The sequence below is a fragment of the Falco peregrinus genome, chromosome 2 (genome assembly GCF_023634155.1).
Source record: "Falco peregrinus isolate bFalPer1 chromosome 2, bFalPer1.pri, whole genome shotgun sequence".
NCBI lineage: Eukaryota > Metazoa > Chordata > Aves > Falconiformes > Falconidae > Falco > Falco peregrinus.
In genome coordinates this window covers 115,387,466-115,412,524 of record NC_073722.1, presented here as the reverse complement: position 1 = coordinate 115,412,524, position 25,059 = coordinate 115,387,466, and the positions used below count along the sequence as shown (strand labels likewise).

The 25,059-nt window shown below is 39.3% G+C and overlaps 1 protein-coding gene across 2 annotated transcripts in view; it reads left to right on the top strand.

Moving 5' to 3' along the window:
* The first annotated feature begins 12,498 nt into the window (after positions 1-12,498).
* The window catches only part of B3GNTL1 (UDP-GlcNAc:betaGal beta-1,3-N-acetylglucosaminyltransferase like 1), a 132,710-nt gene continuing 120,149 nt past the window's right edge, over positions 12,499-25,059 (top strand). Inside the window, exons 1-4 of one of the 2 annotated variants that reach the window (XM_055794774.1) lie at positions 12,499-13,031; positions 17,046-17,162; positions 17,278-17,377; positions 22,422-22,486. In XM_055794774.1, coding sequence (XP_055650749.1) covers positions 12,996-13,031; positions 17,046-17,162; positions 17,278-17,377; positions 22,422-22,486 — 318 coding nt within the window. In that variant the 5' untranslated portion in view covers positions 12,499-12,995. Of the gene's footprint in view, positions 13,032-17,045; positions 17,163-17,277; positions 17,378-22,421; positions 22,487-25,059 lie in introns of those variants that run through there. The other variant, XM_055794775.1, reaches the window with a different exon arrangement.

Sequence of the window (25,059 nt, the reverse complement as noted above, 5' to 3'; positions counted from 1 at the left end):
TCTCACTCAGCCCTGCTGTCCCCAAGGGAATATGTATGGGAGAACTGCAAACTCTTTGAGAGTCTTGCTGGTCATTACCCAGCCCATGTGTGGGTTTCACCATGTGTCCCTGTGTTTTGCAACTCCCAACCAGCTCCTTCTCAGCTGATTTATTTTCACGCTACTCAGCTTGCAGGAGGTGAATCAGGTCCTGTGGTTACAGAGCAGACCCAACGGCTAGTGCCTGGTGTGCAGCCCCTCGCTGGCTGCCAGGAAGGGAAATCTGAAACTTCACAGGAGGAGGAGGAAGGAGGAGAAGCAGGGTATTTTCTGGAAAGGCAAAGCCATAGCTAAACAGCATGCATGTCAAAACAGGAGGGAAAAGAGAGCAGTCTAAGAATTCCAACAAGCGACAGAGGGGACAATAGAAAATTAATAGAGGAGCAATAAGAAATAAATAGTATTTGAAAGGTACATCCAGCGGACAGGCAGGAGTAAGCAAAATAACAAAACAGGGAGAGGTTCAGCAGCTGAACAGACAGTGGGAAATCTTTGTGTGTGGTGAGGGGGGACTGTGTTACTTGCTTTCATGAAATTAAAATCAGTAATGAAAATACACTCATCCTTTCTAACTAAACCCTTCTGTTTATTCCTGCTTACTTCTGTTAATACTAATATCTGAGCATAGCTCCTATTACTCCTAAATCACTACTACTCACGTCTCGCTTTTCTCATTTTCATTTTAAATGGAAAAGCTTTGGCCTTTGCAATGTAACAGAAAACGACGTGCATTTAAAGAAAAATAAGCAAATCTTTCCCAGAAGAAGTTAAGTGTTAACTGCATGCCTGCAATCAAGTCGTAGGACAGCAGTATTTCTGGTGGAACAGTGTCAATATACAGATTGCATTTTAAAGAGTGAGGCAGCATTACAGAAGCGTTGAAAGAGGAGGCGGGGGAGCAAAGCTGCCCCTCTCCCCTTGGACACAGGCAGCTCGGAAACAAACAGCTCCCCACTGAACTGGCAGCTCCTGCTGCCAGCACAATTGAGCTTCCGCCTCTGGATGTTTGCATTAGGATCCCAACCGGCTCCCACCCAAATCAATGGATTTCGCTGTAGGCACAGAAGTGAGACTTAGGTATTTTCAGTCTAGTCAAATAAACAGAAAAACTCGGGGTTGGCGGGGGGGGGGGGGGGGGGCACATGGGGGGAATCATTATTTGGACAAGTTAATTACAAGACATAGCACCAAAATACATAAATAAAAAAACGGAGATGCCCAGACTTGTGATGTGGCCAAACCCGTAGGTGTACCTGAAGCTACCACCTATCGGCTCGCTCTCGCTGCACGAGGGAATGTGGACACAGGGATGCTACCTCTGATAGCAGTGAAATTCATTTACCATGAATAGTTAGACATTTAAGGCAAATCAGTAGTTTGGCCAATGTGTATATATTTCTTTTTTAGATTGCTGACAAATAAATGTCTCTCTTTCCTCATCGGCTTTATTTCCATCTCACAGATACCAAGCAGGGTAAGACATGGGGCTAACGCTGGCCTTTGAGCAGGGAAGTCAGGGTGCTCTCCTCCCATGTGTCCCCCAGAGAAAATGGGGAGCGAAGCCCACCTGCAAGGCTCGGTAACTCAGCCCAGGTAAGAGCTGAATCACCTTCTGCAAGTGCCTGCCTCTCCGTGCTGACTGCAGAGGGAGACTACACTCCTGGCTAGCTGCTCTGAAGTTAAACACCTCAGCTAGCTGAAATACATGCAGATTAGGGAGGCTGAGTGAGGTGTAATCTTGGCCAAGGAGTCTAAAGTGGAGTAAGGATTACATCTATGCTCTGTGATGGTGCTAAAGCCATAGCTTTAAGATATCAAGGACCATTTTCCCAAACCACACAGCTTGGTTTTCATCAAGCCAAGGACCACAGCATCACTGTAGCAATGATTCCGGTGCTTTTCTCTCACCATTCCGCCCCCAAACACCTTAAACTCTTAAGCAACCCAGCCTATGCAGACAGGAATTTGCGTTTTGCTCTTTGCACATCAAACTGGAAAGCAATGAAGGGAATGATGTCTGGACCCAAGCAGCCTATTGAGAGGATCAGAAAGGTAACACAAAGCACAAAAGATGGCTAAGAAACACAGATCATTTGCCATCCCACACAGCAATGCTGTCTCAGGACCTGGGGACCCAGGCAGAGGATTTAGTGCCTAAGCCTAGAGACTCCTCTGGGTTGCAGGCATTAACTCATGCTTGCATGCCTGAGACAGGATAAAGCTGAAGTAAAAAAAAAAAAACAACTCGAAAGAGGCCTCAGCATATTGTTGTTTTGGGGATAGTCCTGTGCATTTCATCCACAAGAATTAGTGTTTTCTTTTCATTTCACAATAACCTAGGTATTTAAAATGTCTGCCAAAAAGTACTCAGAAACCCAGCGTTTAATCTGAGGACTTTTCAAGAGGACCAGTTTATTTCTACCATCTAATGAACATTAATTTCCTGTTTTAGAAAACGTTATTTATGCCACTGGTGAAGCTGATATTTATCTTGATGTATATCCTCTTGGCTGGCTTAGTTTTTCATTTTCTCCAGTTCCCCCAGCTTGCGTGATCTCTGCAACCTGTAGACTCAGACTGTGCAACCAGCAGTCCTTCAAACCTACTCAGAAGTTTCCAGTACATGGTGGGAGAATATGCTAGCAGAGGACACAGGTCTGAATCCATTAGTGGTCACTTCTCATAATAAAAACAAAGCTAAAGAGAGTATTTGTAACACTGGTCTGAAAACAAGAATGTATTTTCCTTTCTGCTTCAGAATTGAGACAAAGCTAATGCAAGTTACACTAAACAAATCCAGCCCTTGCCAGGATAAACAAACATTTGCAGTGCTGCTTGCTACATGCCTGTCATGAAATAAAGACACTGACATGCATTTTAATGCAGCTCTCCTACAAATTGTGAAAAAATAATTGTGCACTGTGTATTCGTTGCTAGGTTACTAGAAGGAAAGAGAATATTTTTGCAGACATGATGAACTAACAAGGTAAATAATTCAACTTAATCATTTTCAAATTTCACACTTAATTTTCAACAGCGGGTCTTTTCAGAGCTCAGATCAACTTCAGATCTGGCAACGGTGATTTTCTAGAGCAAGGCTGACAAGCTCCTGTGAGCAAGATTTGGCCCATGGAGTAGTTTTTATACAACAAACTTTCCCCCTACCCTGAATACGATGGCAGTTTTACTAGAAAAAGGGCTGCAAGGTTTGCCCAGTTGTGACTAACAGCACAAGAATTTTCATTTCTTCTTAAACTCATTCACCAACTTAGTGATATCTTACCAAATATTGCAGCATTAACAGAGAAAAGACTAAGAAAGCTCTCTGTACATACCCAGTCTCTCTGCACCGTACTCCCGTCAGTGACATTCTGTGAGGAATAGCACTAACTGATTAAAGCAGATTGGGTATCGTCTAACTAATCCATAAATTCCGACATTATTACATATTTGCTTAAGGAAAAACAATGGATCAGATCACGAAATCAGATCTGTGCTGCTCTGCAAAGCAGGGTCCTTTGTGCTGCTTTGTGGCAGTATTTGCAGGGCAGATGTATCTGAAGGAAGGGGTAAAGGGCCCTGCACACCCCTGTCCCTTTTAGCGCCAGCTCAGCAGCAAAAAAAAACTCCTCCAGAGAGACCTGAAGCTCAGATGAGAATCTATTTTGCAAAGTTTCCAGATTACAAACAATGCATCTGTTGAAAGAGACTGATTTTTTCTTTGGTTCAAAGCATGTTTTGGCTATCATGGCTTTATTAGGTCAGATGACACTCTCATTCAGGTGCCAACAGGTCTGACGACAGAAATGCTCCACTGATCAAGTAGTAGACTGAGGAAAAGGTGAGTTAGGTTCTCTCTCAAAGTCTCCGCTCAGTTCCTTGCATGATGTTCTGAAAGTCATTTCTCTGTGTTATGATGCTGAATATAGTTGATGAGGAACTCTGAAAATCAGTTGGTGCAAATTCATGATGCTCTGCCAATTTATTGTTGCAAGTGCAGTGGCAAAGGCAAAACAACACGAAAGTCTGAAGGTAAGGGACCAGGCCTTGTTGAAGCTAAAAAATCTCAATTTGAAAGGTCCCAAGGACAGTGACAAGCCATGAAATCTAACAAAAACTGACAAGTAATGACTAGCAAATTAGAAAGTATTTTTACACTGAAACACCATGAAGCCAGAATAAATTTTAGTATTTTTAGAAGATGCTGTGGTCACCCAAACTTTCTTTCTTTTAGTGCTTTTGGGAGAAGTCCTTGAAGCAGTATGCAAGTATAAAATCTGAACTTTGCTATCTTGTTAATATATGTGCCTATGTATCTTCTGCTTTCTTGGACAGGATTCTGGCTGAAAATCCAACCAAATCCATTCAAGGGTAAAAAGACTAGTGTAAGACTTTGAAGGAAAGGGAATCCACCCTCCTGTGGATTTCACTAGATACTTGTGCTCCCATGAAGAACTGGAGATCTCTTGTTACATATAAAACTTTCTTATTCTTTTATTCCCAAGGGTCATGCTGACAAGACTGGGTTGGGCCTTATGTGGACCCAAATGCTTGAATGGACACAAAAATCTGATAGTCTGTAATTCCTCCTCCTAACAGTGACCTGCTTCGTGCTACCTACCATGTCTTCCAAGTAGATTTCTGGAGATTTCATTCATCACTTAGGCCAGATCCTGTTTTCAAATTATCTTTTGTTTAAACTGAAGGAATGAGATTACTTTCTTCTGTACTGGAAGATTTATCTCTTAGAAGTTTACAGTCTTTTTTTTTTTTTTTCCCTGTTTTATCAAAAAATGATGGACCATTTCAAGGGAAAAAAAAAAGTAGAACTAACCCAAATGGTTGATTATCTTTGTATCTCTAGTTCTATTTCATTTCATGGCTCCCTCACTTCACAGCACTATAAACTTTTTGAATTGCCCTCTGTGATATCCACTCCTTCACTGTTGACCATTGCTCACTTATTCATTGCTTGTTGGATCAGCTGGGCACTTGCACAATCGAGTCTTTGTTATGCTTTCAGACAGGCTGCAAGTCACAATATTGAAGCAGCACAAGGACTGTTTCCTCTGCTGGTATTCTTCTTCCCTGGCATTTAGGAAGACAGCATCCTAAACAAATGAAAATGCATATAAAGTAATTACAACAATAACTCACACAACAGCTCTCATTTAACTGGCTACACAATGTCTTTTCCCCTTTAATTGTCATAAAGAGAGTGAAATATCCAAAAGTCTGAAGGGTTTTTGCAAGTTGGTCAATGGAGAAACAAGAATTTGCTGTTTTGAAAAGTGCAGCAGAGCTCAGGTTTGTTTAATGATGGCTGGTGGTACACAGTTAGCGGGGATCCTAGAAGAGCCGCTCTCTCCAACCAGTTAATTGGCCCAAACAAAACGGAATGTAGTTTTCTAACTAATAAGGACTGACAATAATGAAGAGCAACTGCAGGGACGGTGGGAAGATAAAGGAATGCACATACCAAGGTTCTGCAACAGTATGAAATGTCAAAGTTCAAGTTTACATGCATAGTAACCACAACTGGCACAGGGGTTGCTGGGTGCATAAATAATCTGAGAACCCAAGATGAGAACACTAACAAATACAACTTTATACAGTTGGAGGTTTTAAAACAAAATTAAACTTCTCACACGCATATACAGCTGCCCCAGTATTTAAATACCTGCAGGATCTGCTTCTTGGCCAATATTATCGATGGAGCTGGACACCTATACGTCCTTGAACTCTGTTTCAATAGGCAGAGTATTGGACGTGGCACTAACATAGCAATGTCAGCAAAACACTATTTTTGGTTGATTTCACTTGAAGTCAAAATGAGGATCGTGGCTTCCCAGATAGTGAAATTAATCTCTCTTTTGCAGTAGAAAAAAAGAAGTACCTTATTTGGGAAGGGAAAGTTTAGATAGAAGTAGAAGTAGCTGGGTTGATTATGGAAAGAATAAGAGTATTCAGCAGAAGTAGACAACTAAGGATTTTGTCACAGGGAGGGAGAAGCAGAGTCTTTTGTGTATGGTGGTTTATTGCAGGCTCTAATGGCATCAGGATGATGTTACCAGGGAGCCTTTACACAATGAAATAATTTACTGTCATCTCTTATATCCTGCTAGCACAACAATGTGGTCTCCAAAGACCTACTCCTAAAACAGTTTTGATAGCCAAATGCTATCTGTAATGTCACAGAAGATGTCATAACCCTACTTAAAAAAATTGACACAATTGTCCGTTTATTCACACAGAATTATTGTGAATTGGTAATGACCTTTGAAAGGATTGCTAGACAGACAGATTTGCTGAGGTCTAAAGGGCTCCAGACCTTCCTTTCCTTTCCCTCTCACATGCCCCAGCACTGGCAGCCCCCCCAGTCCCTACTGCTGCATGGTGCTACGGCTTCCCAGCTGCTCTGAGGCCAGGGCAAAGCAGCAGTGCCGTGCAGACCCAAGAGCCTGGTGGTGCCATCACCTCCTGCTCCCCACAGCAGCCCACACCTCCTCCAGCTGGGCTCAGTGGCCCAAAATGAGGATGTCCCTGTCACGAGACTTGACTTGACAGATGCTCTCACACTGGGGCTGTGCCTCTATCCCTCCCACAGCCCAGGAGCCACGGCCACTATACGATAGTAACAAGCTGTCACAGATACCATTTGCACAGCTCGTTGGCTTGTTTCCTCCTAGGGCCGGAGTTCCCCAGGTTAGCAGCACATTTGTCAGGCTGTTCAAAAGCCTTCCTGGCCTTGAGAAGAGTTACATTCAGCAAAGAAAGTACATAAAAATGGAGTAACAGCTTTTCACTGAAAGAGAACAGTTTCCTGTCTCTGTTTTGCTCACATCTGGTCAATTTTCTGACAAGAATTACATCTTTACTACTCTTTTACAACACACAGCCAATACAGCTGAAAGAGAGTAAACTGCTCACTATACTAGCCTTTGTATTATCAGCAGTATTACTACCTTTAGCAAAGCTGTAAAATCTGTTTTACTGAAGATGCACGAACCTGAAAGAACTCTGAATTTCATAACGCAGGGTGAGACTGAAGAATTGGCATTTACAGGAAAATGGAAAAAAAATCTTTGCTTGAAAATTAAACAAAACTGAAATAGAATTACTCACAATAAACTGTACTCGAAGACCCACTTTTCAGAGTAGATAAGTATTTTAAGAATGGTATTAAAAGATACAATAAGATATGATATAATAAGATATCTTTTGTAGGGCAGTATAAAGATTTAAAGAACCTATTGAATTCTGTTTTCAATAAAGATGTATTAAGTAAATGTTGCTGTATTCTCTAGAGCTATACAATTCTTGTAATCTTTTCTTCAGAGGCCTTTGGCTAATTCATAATTCAAAATGTTACTCATTTCCCTTCCTGTCTGTATGTCATATAAAGATGTGCATCCAATACATTGTCTTGTGGATCTCTGCATATTATACACATCCCAGTTCCTGTTATGTATACATTCCTTTGTAGGGATATGATTTATTTCTTTAAGCACTTTCCCATCTTAAAATGTCAGATGCTTCCTGTACTTATATACAAAGAAGTTTAAGCTCCCAAAGGTACTGAAGTTCAACACAATTCTGACTGTGGACAGTATGAATTTACCAGTGACTCTTTGGGAAATATACAATTCCACCTACTTTCCTCAGCTCTCTAGCGTAACTTCATTTTGTAAGTGTTTAACACTTCAGTCATCAAGAAGATCAAACAGAGGTATGGTCTTGAAAAACAAAGAACCTACACTGAACTTTCTAAAGGTTTATTCTTCTTCAAGTAGAAGCTTTGATTCTCAAGGGTTATCACTTGTGGCACACAGGAACTTGTCAAGATTAGGAAAATGGGGTTTCAAGGCTAACTTTTATCCATTTCCATTATCTGAATCTTGCTATCTTTTGTAAATAAGACTTTTTTTCCTCCAAATAACTTACTTCTAAAGCTTTTCGGGTAAGTAAGGAAAATACCATTATTACTTTACTGGGTTTCAGATCAGTTACTTAATAAAAAAACCAAACTGTATTAACCAAGATGGTGAGACCATAATCAACTGCCTATCACTGGATTCTCCAGCAGATTTCACCAGCTAAAAGCTACAGTTGTTTCTTTTATTGTATTTTTAAAATAGAGCTTTATACAGAAAAAAATCCTTTAAAAAAAGATTGCCAAATAGAAGTCTAACTTTGCAAAAGATTGCTCAATTATTGAAGCCTTAGGCAAAGAAAAACCTGCACTGATATTGTTCAGTTCTGTGGAACAACTGTCCCTCTCCCTTAGCACTACCTTACCTCCTGCAGCCTTAATGCCACAAAACCACACTGAACAGACAGGTATCCTCAAGGGCCTGAACTAGAGCAGCTAAGAATGGCTCAAGCAGAACAGGAAACCTGCACAAAACTGCAATGCAGCCCAGCAGGCTGATGAGAGGCCATGAAATGAAAGTGCACAGGGAGTGGGATGACTGGTGGTGGGCAAGAAGAGCGTATGTTTGGAGGTGTGGACTGGTACTGAAATGAACAGGACCTTTCCAGCTCACCCACAAAGGCACCAAAGTCCAGTACTCCTGTTAAGAGAATGTTTGTGACATTTGCTAACTCATAAAAACAACCCCAGGCTTCTTCAGATTGACTCATTTTAAAAAAAGAAACAAGCAACAGCAACATCCTTTATAACGACAGCTAATGTTTCAAAGAGAGAAATGTATCACACAAGACTTCTTCTCTAATGAGCAACAGCATTTTTCAGTGAGGTTAATTCAAACTCAACATGTCTAATTTATAAGAGGTTTTCTTCAGGGCAATTAGTCCTGCAGTTTCAGCTAAATATTTGAAGTCTTGAGTACAAGGGAAATTGGCCCAAATAACTCTTAGGTACTAGTCCCCACTAGTAATAAAGGCTCTGAAGGCCAAAGGAAGGCATTAGCAACACTCGTGCAACTCCCTTAACGGGGTGTACACATGTAACTAATTGGAAACCAGTAAACAATTCTGGTATTGAAGCACAAAGCAGATAATCTCACTCACACTACTTCACTCATTTTCTTCTCATGTGGCTGACTGGAATAAAACTGCTAAAATACTGTTTCTCTCATGCAGAAAAAGATCTAGGGGATATAATAGATCACAAGCTGATTAGGAGTCAACAGTGTCAAGCCATTGTGAAAAAGGCAAACACTGCACTAAGCTGTGCAAACAGGAGCATGGCTTGCAAGAGATGGGAAGTAATCCTGCTCTGCCCAGCACTGGTACAGTCCCAGCGGGAATACTGCGTCTGGCACTGGGTCTCATTCTCCAGCAGAGATGCAAAGGGCCCAGAGAGTCCAGAAGAGAGCCGTGAGAATAAACAGAGGTGTAAGGCATGACCAGTGAGGAAGGACTGAATGAATCAGATGCGCATAACCTAAACAAGAGAGCAAGATGGGAGGGAAACCTAACAACAGCTTGCAAATACATAAATCATGGCTGTGGAGGGGAAGGGAGTGACTTGTTTTCTGTATGCAGGGTGAATAAGGAATAACAGATTTGGGATGGAGTTGGCAAGCCCTCTCAGGCAAAGAATGGGTTAACATAGGCTTTAGCAAGAAAGCAGCTGAGAAGGCACACAGCTGCAGGGGATAAAAACACTGGGGAGAGGGCTATCAGAGGACCCCTTGAGGAGGGGGCTGAGGGAGCCTCTTAGGGCAGAGAGACAAGCTTAAGGGATGTTGGGCTGTGTCCTTTGCAAGGGATTCTAGTCTTATCTTTGGCAGGTTACTGGCCTCTTTGTTTGCATTGACTGAGTGTGTTTGATTATGAAGTTAGTTTTGGTTTGTTCTTTTTTTAATGCCTGCAAAAAAGCAGGATAGGGTGCTAAGGTTTTGGTTGTGGGTGTTTATATGGTTTTGGGGGTTTTGTTGTTTGATTTCTGTTGTTTTGGGTTTTTTTAATAGTCCAGTAAAACTTTTCACATCTGGCCTAAAATGTGGTCAAAGTGCTGAATCAAATAAGGTAGGAAGATAATTTTTGCCTAGGGACAATATTTGAGTTGTTAGAAACAGAGGACTCAAATGGAGGAGCTGGAGACTTTAGTCTGTAGAGGGAGAGAGATAGCAAGAAGCTTTTGTGTAAAAGAGAAAAGTTTTATACAACAGGCTCAGGCTTAACAGCTCTAAATGTGGGGAGATGATAGAAGTCTGGATCTTTTTCCTAGGGGGTCAAGATCTTAGCCTGCCAAACTTGAGGGGGCTTGGAAATCACAGCAAGATTTAGGTTAAATATTATATTTTTTTTCTAAGGGTGAAGATAGGAAGGACTGCAAGAAACTGTCTGAGGATGTTATGAAGCCTCCGTTGTTGGAGGAAGGCCTTTGAGAACAGGTTAGTAGGTATTTGGTGGTAATGACAAAATTGATCCTTTCTCAGGACGGCAGGGCTACTAGATGAGCTTCTGAAGCCCCATTCTGCCCTATGGTTCTTTAATAAGAAATATCGCATCCCTCTTTTCTTGTACTCAGCTGTGACATTTCATGAAAATAACAGCACTTTTGGAAGTTCAAAGCATTCTTTGAATAGAAGTGGTTTCAAAACTAGCTCTAAGCTGAGTATTTTACCTACTATGTTGAATGATCCTTTCAACATGGTGTGTTCTGGAAGTACTTTAGTACTGAAGCTTGCAAATTCAGCTACAAATGTGTTACAAGAAAACTCTATACTCACTCTTTGTGTCTTTCCAACAAAGATACAACTACATTAACTTGTAGCATGCCCACATGCTCCACCACAGCAACAACAGATTTGTACTAAGGATGCTCTTTTCCCTCTCAGTCACAGTCTGACCTTTTCAAAAAGAAACTAAACCCAAGACTACTTGGCCTAAATAACACTAGGGAAACCCTACATAAATATTCCTTTTCTATTTTTTTTTCTTTAACTCCCAGTGAAGTTGGTTGAGATCTGTCCTCACAAGTTAATAGGTCCAAGTTGTCCTTAATATAATTAGTCTGTGTCATTTTTTAAATGAGAGTTAAATGTAAAGGAAGCAAACCATAGATACTATGTCTTTCCATGAAGTATCTATATCTAGATACTATGTCTTTCCATGAAGATGAAGAAAATTTCTATTTGATAGCTAAAGCCTCCAGAATTTGGAAGTTGTAGGTTCACAGTAATGATCAAGATATTGTTTTATCAGAAATAAAAGCTAGTATGATGAGAATTATCTCTGGTTCTGTAATGCTTTTAGCTGTAAGAACTGCTTTGTGTGCTTTGACCTAGCATTCCAAAAAATGTTTCAGTAGAGCAATTGGAAGTGCAACTAGGAGCAAATTGCTTTTGCTTGCTTCCGAGTATGTCATGTCCTCCTCCATTAGGAGGTTGCTTTCCATTCTGACCCACATGAAAGAGGAATAGGCACTGAAACAATGGACTATATTTTGAAAACTATTTAGTTGCCCAAGAACACAGAAATGCCTGCTAGATTTTCAAAAGCCAGTAGGTAATGACGCTCATGATGGAGCTAGACGCCTAGGTTGCACTGAAAATCCCACTGGATTGTTCTTGCATGCTTGTGGGCCTTCAAAAGTCTGCCCAGATTCCCCCCCAAATGAAAATCACATTTTAAGGAGATGCTTGTATTTAATTACCCTCTGTGATCAGCTGCAGAATATAACCAAGAAAACATTTCTGGTGGTTTTGATTGGTTCTCTGTTTTCCTTGGGGAAGGAAGCATAGGGTTTGCTCTGCATTTTGTGCACTGCTTCGCATAATGAGGTGCTGGGCCCTGACTAGGACTTTTGTTTGGTTCAGCATGAGTAAAGCAATACTCAGCTACACTTTCCTAGATAAAGCAAGGCATGCAGGCAACATAAAAGTGCTAGCAGCCTTTGTCACCAGAAAAAGAAATGATCATATTTAGCAGTGCTGTTCACAGAAAGATTAAAACTCGGGCTGGATGGAGAAAAGCTGTGTAGATAATTTGAAATAGATTCTGAGGGTGAATTACTGCTTGGCTGTCTTCCTCACCTCCTCAGCTCTCAGATTTGTGTGCCAACGAACATTTTAAGATAACTCTGCTCTGTTTGCTTCTTGAATTGTCTAGCTGTTTAACAGGCTCTTCAGATAAACAAGGGATAATCTCAGGATTTTGCTCAACAAAGATTGCTTTGTGCAAATTTTAAAAATTCTGAATAGGTTGCTGTATAGGGCCTGGTCTTGCGATCCCTTTTAGTTGTGAACTTTCAGGGGAATAAGTGGTTGCACAAGCACAGTTTCAGTAAGTAAACTATCAATACTGATATCATTGCCACCATCAAATATTATCTCATTTTTAAAGGTTATTAAAAAACAAGAAAAGGCACTGATAGCACTGGACAGAGCAGTCTTGATGAAGAAAAGTGCCAACTGGAGACACACAAGTGAAAAACAGAATTAGAGAACAAGCGGGAAACTGCAGGCACTTTTTATTTTAAGAACTCGGTGCCCTCAGACAGGGCCCTCAGCCTCGCCACGGCCTGGGCAGCACACCCCGAGCCAGGCCGGGGGAGCGCCGGAGGTGACACCGCGCACCCAGCGAGGGGCAGTGATTTAGAACGGCCACACAGCTGCCCAGCCGCCCATGTCGAGACAGCCATCCCTCTGTCCCGACAGGGGTGCCTCGGCGAACGCCTCCGTGCCAGGGGCGCCCTGGAAGCGCGGCGCGCGCCCCCGCCTCAGCGCCTCGCTGCTCCCCGCTGCCCTAGACTGTCGCGCACCGCGGCGGCGGCGCTTCCGGCCCTGCCAGCCGCCTCATCTATGGTTGTTCCTCCCGCTGGGGCTCGGTGCCGGGCCGTCAGGCGGGCTGGCGGCCTGCCCTGAGGGGGGCAGGGGGCAGTTCCCCCAAAACCGCCTCCCCGCCCGGCCAGCAGCTCCGGCTCCTTCGCGGGCGTTACGGGGCGAGCGGCCCCCCTTCCTCCCCGTGGGGCGGAGGCGGCCATGGCGGAGGCGGGGAGAGGCGGCGCCGTGCAGGTGGTACGTGTGAGGCGGCGGCGGGAGGGGGGCGGCCCCGCGGTGCTGGGCCTGGGCTGGGCGCGGGTTTGCAGCGGGGGGGTTCCAGGCCTGGCGGCTGCGCTGCTTCTCCTCACAGCCCGGGCGTGCTCGGTTACACGGAGTTTGAAAAGATAGTTTTAAAATTTTCGTACCACTCTTCATACTTTTGTTACTCCCTGTGACGGTGTTGTTTTGTTTGGTTTTGTGTAAAGCACTTTTTTTACAAATTTACACACGTACAACTGGTGCGGTTTGGCAGCAGTTGAGATCGAGACAGACTATCTGAAAAGCAGAAACGCACAGATCAATGGGCAGGTAAAACCGATTCACAACCTCACAGGAGTCTCAGATCCTAAAGGCAGATCAAAGTTTGTGGCCTGGAAATCGCTCTGTGTTTATTTAAAGTATCCCAGATACGAGATTTGACAAAACTAGTATGTTTCTGCCAACAGTCGTGAGTTTCTAAATGGTTTGGAATAATGACTCATAAGAAAACTTCATTCACAAATAACAGCTTCTGACTTTTAGAAAACCATCAGCACTGTTGAAATTATTTTTTCCATTTATTTTCTGCATTCAGACATGGAAGCAGGATGGAGTCTACTTAAACTGAAATTTGTGGAAACTGAAAAGAAGTTTTCACTTTCGAGCTGTTTATCAGATATATGTATATTCTTAGTAGAGGATGACGGTGGTCATGCCAGAAATGAGGGATTTCTTGCATGCAAAACATTCAGTTGTGCAGTTTCTGACGCTTTTTAAAAACATCGCATTTCTCTAGTTTTCTCCAGTCTTGTGATTGATGTATTGTTTTCCAGTGGTCTAGCTGACGGAGGAAGGGATTTTTTTGGTAGAGTAATTGATTTGTAGAAGAAAGGGCGTTGAACTACCTGTTAACCATTTCACATTCTGTCGTTTTTGCCACACATCAACATTTATTTTGCAGCAAAGTCAAGAATCATCATCTTCAGCTTAGCGATGGCAAAACTGCATTACTAAAAATAACTAAAATCACTTCAGGTCTTACTCTAGAATGTGTGAAATTCAGGGACAACCAGGTAGTGTCACAATGCTCAAATCCAATTCTGACTCAGTTATCACTCAGTTGATTTTGTAATGACAAAAATACAGCAGTTGTTTGCAATTTATTTCCCTTTATTGACCCAAAATCACTTAGAAAGAGCTTTATGCATGTTTCTGTAGTTCACTATTATGGTAGCAGTCTTCAAACACATGAAGAAGAGAACCAGAGAATTGCAAAGAGAACTCGAGTAATAGTCTGTGTTGGGATTGGAAAGCAGTAGTTGGCATAAACTGCAGCAAAAGGACTTCAGACTTTGGGAAAACTGTATTCCAGGTCTCGTACGCCTGCTGTTAGTGATTGCCTTAGCAAGGCTGGTAGTTTTGTTCCTGGAGATTATGGTTTGTCAGCGATGATGCAACTGCAGTTGATCTTGTTTTGGGACAGAAGAAATAGACGCTGTCTCTTGAGGTTACTACCAGCTGGTTTTTTTTACTACGAATCTGCACCTGTAAGTGAAATTGTGCCCTGGTTCATGTTTTTCCCTTTTTAAATAAACCAACAAGACTGAAGCATTCTGATACAGTCACACGATACTAAAGGCCAATTCATGAATGGCTAGTTCAGGACAAGTACCGACTCTAACTTTTAAACCAGGCTACAAACATAGAAATGAAAATATAGCTCTGCAGTTTTTAACTTATCTTTGCCTTAAAAAAACCCACAAACAAACAAACAAACAAACCCAAAACAAAACAACACAGAAAACCAGTAAACCAAGTAAGAATGGTAGAACTGAAGGAATCCTTAGTATACGATGTTAGCAGTACTCTTGGTATTTAACTATATCGCTGTGTACAATTATTTCTGTGGATTTGTTAAATTTTCAGGTTTTACACAGAAGTGCCATCAGCACTGTACCTTATTTTTGGCAGGCATCTAGCTCAACATTGTTGTGACAGTACGGTGGAAGCAGAACTTGCTCACAGTAATGTTTTTAGGAGCATGCTAATACAAGTTGTTTTGTTGAGTTCGGAGTACCTTAGTGCCATCGGGTATCTGTGGATTGTTTTATATGTTCTGCCGTTAAAGTACTGTTTTTTCTGCTTTCAGTTAAACCTAAAGAGAGGTGCAAACATAATCTTGATATTTTGTACTGCTGTCCTGACTTAAAACAGGAGTACATGGAAAAAAACCAAGGAAGTTCCAGTTTTGCAGTTTTCAAGCCAATATCAAACTAGCTTGTGATGGCATAGTCAAATTTTTACTAAAGTTAATTAGAAGACAGATTGGGAAATCATTGATTTTTCTGGATGTGCAAAACTGTAGCTAGTTTATATAGTCATTGGAAGGATCGGAGAACGTTTTGTTTTCTTTCTAAATGTGTAAAATGGATTAGTGTGAATGTGTAGGGTCTTATTTTAATTGCCATCTAGACATAAAGGATATTAAAATCCTGAGTAAATTCAATATATTGGTGTAGAAACTCAGATTTTTGCTTATTTTTTTAATCTCAAAGTACTAATCTAAGACAGTTCTGAAATATTTTTTGTCTGTATTTTGTAATTATAATTATTTGGTAGTCAATTTCACGTTTTTATTTTCTATTTCTCCTTATTTTACTTATTTTACTCTCCAAAACACAAGTCAAAGACCTGCTTTGCTTAAAATTTTAGATAGCTTTCCTCCTACCTTTTTTATATACCCCTTTTTCCTCTTATAGCATCCTGCCAAAAATCAAGATGATCATTCATTTTAGACAAGTATAGGGTTTTTTATTTTGCTGTGAAGTGTTAAGTTTCTTATTTGTTATTCATTGTACCGTACATCACACTCTGTAATACCTGCATGTACATACATCCTACCCTAAAAACCAAAAAATATACTTATCAATGTCCATAAAATCTGCCTACTAATGCATGCATTTACATGTATTCACACCTCGTACATGTGCTCACATGTCACTAAATCTTGAATAATTCAATTTCAGTATTCTTGTATTTTGTTTCTTAAGATTCTTGCATGCTTACAATAGGAAATAATCCTCTGATTCTTTAAACTATGTATTTATGGTTGCACCACAAGATATAGAGTTTTAAGTTCTGTTTCTAGGAACTTCTTAGAATGTCCCATGAGACTTTTTACATTACTTAGGCTCTTTGCCTTAAGTTCCCCATCTATAAGCAATCTTAACAGGTATGGGTTTGGCCTCTCCCTTTACAAGCATAGCCAGAGTGTTACTGTGCTAATTTTTTAGGACTTTGCATTCTGTGAATGGAATGTATTCTTTTCTGAGAAAGAATTGTTGGGTTTTGGGGGGTAATTCGAACAATAGTGAGTAACTGAACAGAGAAATCATCTCTGATTTCTAACTGATTTTAAAATATTTCAGATAAGTTTTCATGCTTTGCATATATGTGGCTGAACCAATAGAGGCTACAATAGGCAAGCCTGCAATTGAAATGGTTGACTATGGAACTATGCCATATGTCATCTTCTAAAATGCTTAATAGCAGTTTTAGATAGAATCATTTTAAAAACTTGGCTAGAGCTCCAGCTCAAGCATACAGGCTCTGTACATGAGCATCTCCATTTAGGCAGCAAGCCTAAAGAAAAATTGATGAGTAAGATGCATTAATGGATGACATAGAGTGTTTTAAGAAACGCAGGAATGCTAGGAACAGGTTAATGTGGTGTTATAGATGTTTTGCTAGCATTTTTGGTTCTGTAGTCTCTTGTTTCCTTGGACATCTACCAAAAGCCATCTTGTAGAACTCAGAAAAAAAAAAAAGTTTGGTAGAGAGGAAAGTGAATCACATATTTGTAATGACAATAAAGGATCTTTGCCTACTTTTGTATTTTTAAGATGCATTTTTTGTGATGCTTCCCATTTTTAATGAATATTCTTATACTGTAAGTAAACAAAAATAGTGCTTACTAACATATATTTGGATCTTTGTTTGTTCTTTTTATAGTCTGTCATTGTGCCTGTTCACAATAGTGAATGCTGGTTAGATGAATGCTTGAAGTCGGTTTGGGAGCAAGATTTTAAAGAAACCATGGAGCTGTCAGTTTTTAATGATGCCAGTAAGGTATGTTTCAGTCCTTATTTAAAATACTATCCAAGTAAATACTGTCTGACAGGAATTTTTAGTTTTGTTCACCATACAAATTAAAATAGCTGCATCTATGTCATCTTTTTTCTAGGATGGTTCAGCTGAAATAATTGAAAAATGGAAGATCAAGTTGGAAGATGCTGGTGTTTCAGTGGTCATTGGTAGTAATGATTCATCCCAACCTCGAGGCGGTATGTAGCTTAGTAGTGATTTTTTTGAGTTAGGCTGTTATCATAGGCATCGTCTGTTTTTTAGTTTGAAAAGCATCTTTGTAGCCACTTGCATTGCAAAGGAAAAAACCTAACACATTGTTTTCCAGAGCTATCAGTTTCAAAACTAATTCATTTTTTTTAATTTGGTCCTGTTGATTTTGTAGAATGGCTCTGTACAATGGCTCTGAGGAATTTGTTTATATGTCCAGGAAAGAAGAACTTGGCTTAACACTTGTGTTCTACTCTGCAAAAGAATTTTGTTTAATTGTAGCATACACAGTGTTGTTAGTGCTTACAGTTTTACTGTGGCTTTTGGATACCTGATTTATCTTCAGGAGATGGGTTTTAAGAAAAAAGAAATCCCACATTTCTTACATAAATACTTAAAAAGTAAATACAGAGATGGGTTTTAAGAAAAAAGAAATCCCACATTTCTTACATAAATGCTTAAAAAGTAAATATCTTTCAGTATTTTAGAATAGACCCTGAAATAGAACAAAATACATTTTTATATCCCTTTAATCAGATCAAAACAGAGATTTCGAGAAATTTTTGATGTGAGCAAAAAATTCTCATTAAACTCCAAAGTTTTTGCACAAAGGGTAAAACAATATGTTTAGTGAGGTACCAGATAAGCGTATGGTGTGATTCCCTCTTGATTTACATGTCAACGCGAATTACATTTATCCACTGGAGGAGGTAACAGACAAATATCTCTAACGGTTTTAGTTTTGCTTGTTTCAGCTGCTTGTTTCAGCTGTTTCACATGCAGGGTTTTTTAGCAGACAAGCTTGCAAAAATGTAAAACAGGAATAAAAGTCTATTGCTTTTTGAAGAACCTGGTGTTGAATGGCAGTGAAATTGGAAGATCATACCTGTGTCCTGGAGACCAACAGGACAAAACAAGCAGAACAGCAAATTTGTGTCTTTTAAGTTATCTCACTTAAAAGACCCACTTTGGAAACACTGTAACACAAAAGCTGGTCAGTTTCTGGTTTCTAACAAAATGTCCTGTTTGTAACTGGAAAGAGACCTAGGCTTATTACAGTCTCCTCAAAATGATGATCTTATGAAAAAGCCAGGTTCTGTTTCAGAAGGCTTAATTTTCATTCCCTTGTTGAAACACACAAATGAATTGGAGTTTGTCCACTGAATTCATCTACAACGTGGTATAGCCCCTGGCTTTATTTACTGTAATTTCTTTTGACTACAGACTTCTTTAAGGCTTTTCAAACAGTTGTCAGACTGAAGTAACTGAAGTAACACAGCATAACTGTTACTATAAATATTTTCAGTATTTCAATATCTCTAGCATGAAATGGTGTTGTTTTGACAGTGCAACTAGTAATATTAGCATTATTGAGCTGGTGATGACAGAAGACAGGCAAGGTTTGTAAAGGGAATTTTTCTCTTTTGAGTAACTGATTAAGCTGGAGTTCAGCGATGTCAAGAATGGCTTGTATTCCTGGAAATTTATCTATCTTCTCCCACTCCACAACTATTGGTTGATCAGTCTCCTTTCAGATCTTACTTCTCTTAGTAGTTGATGATCTAGAAGCAAAGTGGGTTGCAATTTCTCAAGTCAAAGTGTAATACCAGAGGTTGTTAATTATGGTAGTTAGGAAAGTGGGTTACCAATTTTTTTTGTTAATACTATCTTGTTATATCATTTATTTTCCATTTTTAGAAGCCATTTTCTATGTATAAAGTCTTGTTCCTAATAGAGTGTTGTATTAGTTGTGTATAAACTAGTTTTTAGTTTGCAAGAACACACAGGTGCAATGTTGTGACAATAATTTATGTTAGGATTCTGAAGCCAGTTCACCTTTGCACATCAGGAAACTGAACCTAAAGCTGAGTTCAAGTTGTGAACTACAAGGAGTATATTGTGCCATTAGGGGTATGTCAGATTATTTTTTGGTTTAATGTGCATTTGTCAGTGTAGGGATAGCTGAAACCTGAACAAATCTTTAATAAATTGGGGGTGGGCGAATGCAGCTGTGAGCATTGTTTTAAATAATAGTATGAAATGCATAGTTCTTCTAAAACAACAAAACCAAGCTTATTCATGTGGAAGTCAGTCTCGGGTCACCATTAAAATGAGGACATCTTTTCTTCACGGTTGTTACATTTTAGGAGCAGGTTACTTGAAATCCATAGTATTTGTTTGCTTTCAGTGATTTACTTTTATTATGTTAAGGACTAGTTACAACTGTAAGGAGTCTTTCCTTTAAAAGAAGATGCTTTAGTACAGAAACAATGTACTAGTCAGGCTTCACATCTTCAACTATTTACACAAGATTAGGATTTATTTCTGATTCTTTTCTAACATGTAAAAGAAAGGGGGGGAACCTAGGAAAAAAGAAAGGGTCACTTGCCTAAAAAAAGGAAACCTTTTTCTTTCCAAGAGTGAGGAATGTTAATATCTCACTGAGGCTTAAGTTTTTACGGCTGTAACCATGGTAACAAGCTCTTTTCACCAAGTAAGCAGGCCTTACAAAACTCAGAGACCTGGCACAAACATTTGATTTTCTTCAGTAGAGTAATATTAAAGAAAATTTTTTACTCATGCCAAACATAGGATTTGTTGTGGTGAAACAATTTTTAATATATAGTTTCTTCTGCAGGGAGTTATATCTCTCTTATTAACAGTTCTTAAAATATGTGTATTTTCTTCTCTCCCCTCTAAAAAAATAGCTGGTATATGAAACGCTTCCGGATGGTTTCTGGCTTAATCCGAGAAAGAAATATTTCCCAACCTTTTGTCATCACAAATATTAAAAATTAAAGTGAGGTATTTGAAAATGAGATCTGAAATATTTCAGAAAGTTCATAGAGTAATATAATTGTCATCTTGTAGTTGCCTTTGAGTCTCCTTCACTTTTTTCCTGCATTGTCGATTCCTAGTACTTAATTATTTTCTACTGAAGGTTGTTGAAATATTGGGGTGTAGTAATGACAGCACTGAAATGTAAGTACAGGCTGGTTTACAGCTGGTAATGATGTATGGGAGTACTGATTTGTCTGATGTTGGGCAAATTTAGTTCTATCCTGTTGTTTTACCTCTTGCTTTAACAGGGACCTCCACAGCATTAGGGTTTTGCTTGTTCGGCATGCCCAGACCTGCTAACTTGCATCAGTTGTTTCCCACTATAACTGCTCATGCCAGGATCAGCTCTGCTGTTGTGGTAGCTACTTACTGACTTTGCCAGCTGCTTTTTTATTGCCAATAGGAAGAAGAATGAGAGTAACGGTATATGTGATATTAGATATTCATATGTGTAGAACGAGTAATATGTAAATATACTGTAAGAGCGTAAATCCAACAAACCCATGATGAAGGGAAGGTGAGGATTAAAATACTTGTACTACATAAGAAAAGAATAACATGATTATAAGGAAGAGCCTTTATTAGTAGTGTTCTGTTGGTAGTTAACATAATGTTCCTTTGAGGCAGTAGGAAATGCAGTCATAAGTCTTTTTCTGTACTTGGACAACTCAGCAAAATAGCCAAGAAGCATGTGTGTTAAAACTAAGTGACCCTTTGAGCCCAGTGAAATTTGTTTCCTTAGCAAACTTAAACCTATGTCACATAAAAAAAAAAGTAGAGAATTAGAGAAGTCTGCTTTTTTCAAATGCAAAATCAGGAACTTTAGGGATAATATTATTTAAAATTACCCTGCTCCGCTTCATAGTGAAATTTTCTGGCTTTATGTCTCCAATTTTCCCATTAAAGAATAAAAACCCCACAGTATTGCATACCTTCACGTCATTTTGCATGTCAGAGCAATCTTTTGCTGGATTCCCTGACTTGGTTCCATAAAGACTTTAAACAAAACTTAAATGTTACATATATGACTAAGAGAAATTCATGTAGCGTTTCTTGGAGTAACACTGGATATAGCATGGTCTTTTCTTATTATGTTGCCCAGGAGAAGAACTCAAAGACCAGAATGTTCTTGGGTAGACCTTGTCTACATATGACAATTATCCTAGGTAAACACTCTTACCTTGCAGATGTATCTCAGTGGTAAGCTGAGTTCATCGTATTGCTGGTTGTTGCAGTCCCATCCTTACCCTGGGCGATGTATTCCTGATCCCCCTCCTTTTTTTGGCCATTTGTTTGACCTTCCAGTGCTGTCATCTGCTTCAGAAATTAAGCTGACAAAAAAGGTTTCTTCTGGCTCAACTGTCTGAAATGGCTTGGTAAAAGGTTCAACAAGCGTCAAGGTGTCAGAAACTACAAGACCCCAAGATGCCAATGTTGTCGTTTGACTGGATTTATATTTCAATGTGGTCTTCCATAGATGGTATAACGTGTTATAGTATAAATAAGCTGGATTTGTGCTCCGTGTACATAATACTGTTCTGCTTTGGCTCCCCTCTGCATTACATGAGCCATTCATAAATGGCGCATGAAGTTTTTGTATTTCCGTACTTTGTATTTAACAAGCATAATGGAACATAACTTTTTTTGAGTTCTTCTGAGGACCTGGCCCCCTGATGGGAAGAACAAATTGCCTAGCAATCTCTTGTTCTTTCTTTGCCTTTTTATGATTTGTTACTATTTGCTATGACTTGAGATGAATGTATATACAGCCAAGGGTTTTCAGCATCTGAATTATTGCAGGGGGTTTGACTAGATGACCTTTAAAGGTCCCTTCCAACCTACAGCATTCTGTGATTCTGTGATCTGAGGTACTGGATGTGAACCTTAGGTAGCTGGACCCTTCACAATATGTATTGCATGTTTTGTCTGTATGGAGGGCTAGCAAAAGTAGTCTAATTCTACTTGGTGGCAGAATTCTGACACCTACAACTGATAATCACTTAAAGAAGACGACTGAAATAGGTATACTATTTAAATATTTACCTTGGTTTAAGTACGGAAAAATTGTGTACTTTGCCTGATACTGATTTTTGTATTTTCTTTCATCTATTCCTGACTGTAGTAAGATTTTTTTTAAAAAAAACCCCAAACATTAAAAACTACTGCATAATTTTATCTTTGTGTTTTCAACAGTTGGATTTGCTAAAAATCAGGCAGTAATTCAGAGCTCAGGAACCTATCTCTGCTTTCTGGATTCAGTAAGTTAATGCATTTTATCTAACTTAGTTTTGTCAATAAAATTGTTTTGTTTTTACTGTAGTTGTTGGTTTGCCTTAAAGACAAGCTGTTTAAAGGCGTTTGGCAGTTAAATGTGCTGGTTACTATTTATAGCCATAAAGTTGTCTTCCAACCTGTAGAAAGCCTACAGCCTCATGCTGTTCTCTAATCCTATTGGATTTCACATGCTATTGTGAGCAGGGGTGGGCAAGGGTGGTATTTAGGTGTTTTCAGGATTTTTCTTTCCCACATTCTTCAGAAAATTATATTGATGAGAAACTAAGAGCTAATCTACTGGCTTTTTAATGCAAAATAGGAGAGGTCTCACCTTCCATCTTGAATTTTTTTTCCCTGTCCTTTGTTGGATACCTTCTGTGAAGCCATTCAGCTCACTAACCCACAGATAACTATCTGACTTCATGCAGCTTAATATGCAGTGAAGGATTTCACAAATGTGCATAGCTGATCTGAGGAACGGTGCCATGTGGCTAGGATCAGGCAAGAAGAGCGGGACCTTTAAGGCTCACTGATCTCATGTAATTTCACCTGAAGACTGATTCTTTCCTCTGAACTATGGTTTAGTGTAGTACTAGGATGAACTGGCTGCTGAAAAGTGTAGGTTTTCAGGTAGGATTCAACTTAATGTTATGATTGTCTGTGCTTATTAGAAAGTGTAATGAGAGCAGGGATGTAAACTACAGCCTTATAAGCACACAGGTTTTAATTTGGGTAATCTTTCAGTTTGCAAACTCCATTTATTAGATCAACTAGATAGGATTTTTTTCATTTTGTGTGTTAAAATTTTGTGAATTAATCAGTGTACTGTTGCAAGACACAGTTAAGTGCTGGTGTATTTCTTCTGACCCACGGAAGTGCAGGAGAAATTTCTTGTTATACCATTTAAGAAATTAAGTTTTGCAAGTGGCTTTCCTGGCCTTTATTCTTGCTTTTATTAAGTTATTAGCAACACAGTGTGCCTTTTTAAATTAGTTTATTTGACTTTATCCTAGTTTCCCTTTAACAGTTTGTTGGTTTGGGGGTTTTGTTTGTTTTACAGAGTGTATTTCAAGTAAATCTTTGTATGTAAGTTTATGGAGGGTGAAGCTTTGAGATGCAATATCTGATATATATATGGGTATATATGGGTATTTCAGAAACAAAATTTTGAAGATCGTTTAATACACAGAATTCACAATCACATATGTGAATTAATGGTGTTTGGAAATGTCGGTTTGTCATACATCAAAAAATAAGTATTTCATATCCAGCACTGCGTGTTAGTGTCTGTTTCATAAAAAAATTATTTTGAGAAAGTGTGAACGCAAAATCTGCTGCTCTGTTCTTGATCACCTGAGTCACCAGATTTTGAAAGAGTATAGGGACATTATAAATTATGCCATGAAGTAATTGGAGTGATGCCAGTTTTGTTGAGATGAATGAACTCGGCATCCAGTTCTTTTTGCTTTACTTCAAGTAGACAGAAATCCAAGTGCCATTTAATTTATATGAATGATTCCATGGATTTAAGTCTCCTGTATTGTGAGTCAGTGAGGCTGTTTCCATATCTAAAATGAAAAAAATCAGATCTTATGATTTGCGAAGTTCAGGTATTGCAGGCTTTCACGGATACCATATTGTATGGGGCATTCTAGGGAGTACATAGGATAAGTTATGTACATACTTATGTTGACTGAAGTTGTCTGAGTCCACGCATGAGTGAGAAGTTAACCTACTGTTCTCTCGTGCCATGGAGCTTCATATCTTCTGTCTCAAATCTGTATAGAATCATTTACTGAGGTAAATTTTGGCTTAGTCTTTCTTGTCAATCTAGATAGATCTAGCTGTTTGTAAATCACTAGCGATAAACTGGAAAATAAAAGTCTTTAAATAAAAGTAATTAATATTTTTATAGCGACCTCTTCAGAATCCTTAATTCGTTACTTACCTTATGGTGTTTATATAGAGTGCATCTTCATGATGCTGTGTTGTTTCTGTTTGCTGACTAGCTGTGCAGGATAAGAAAACAGCAGGGAAACAAATTACAACTATTAAGGAATGTAACAGGTGATGATTTTGGATTTGTGCAATATTATCATTACCATAAATTTATATTTAAGCTGAGACCTACACAAAGTGATTTGAGAATTTTATGACTTAGTGTGGGTAAGCATGGAAGAAACTACCAAGATTTTCTGTTCTATGTATTTCTATTCCTGCTGTTCAGCTAGATGCTTCAGAATAGAAGGCATTCTGAACTATCAGAAGCCTAATTTTGATACAAAAGAAATATTAAATGATTGGTGTTAATTAAATGTATTTTCTACTGTCTCTCCTTATTACCACCATATTTTGCTGAAAACAGTTTGGAGGAAATAAAATGAATGTGGAAACTGTTACAAGTCTAAAAATTGCTCAATATTTTGGCTGTAGTTAGTAAATGCGTGATAATAGCTGAAACACAGATGTTGCCAGCTGTTTAACAAGTCTGCTTCTGCACACCACCTACCTTCTTCATTTCAGTCACCAATCCAATAGCAAGCTCTCTAGGAAGGAA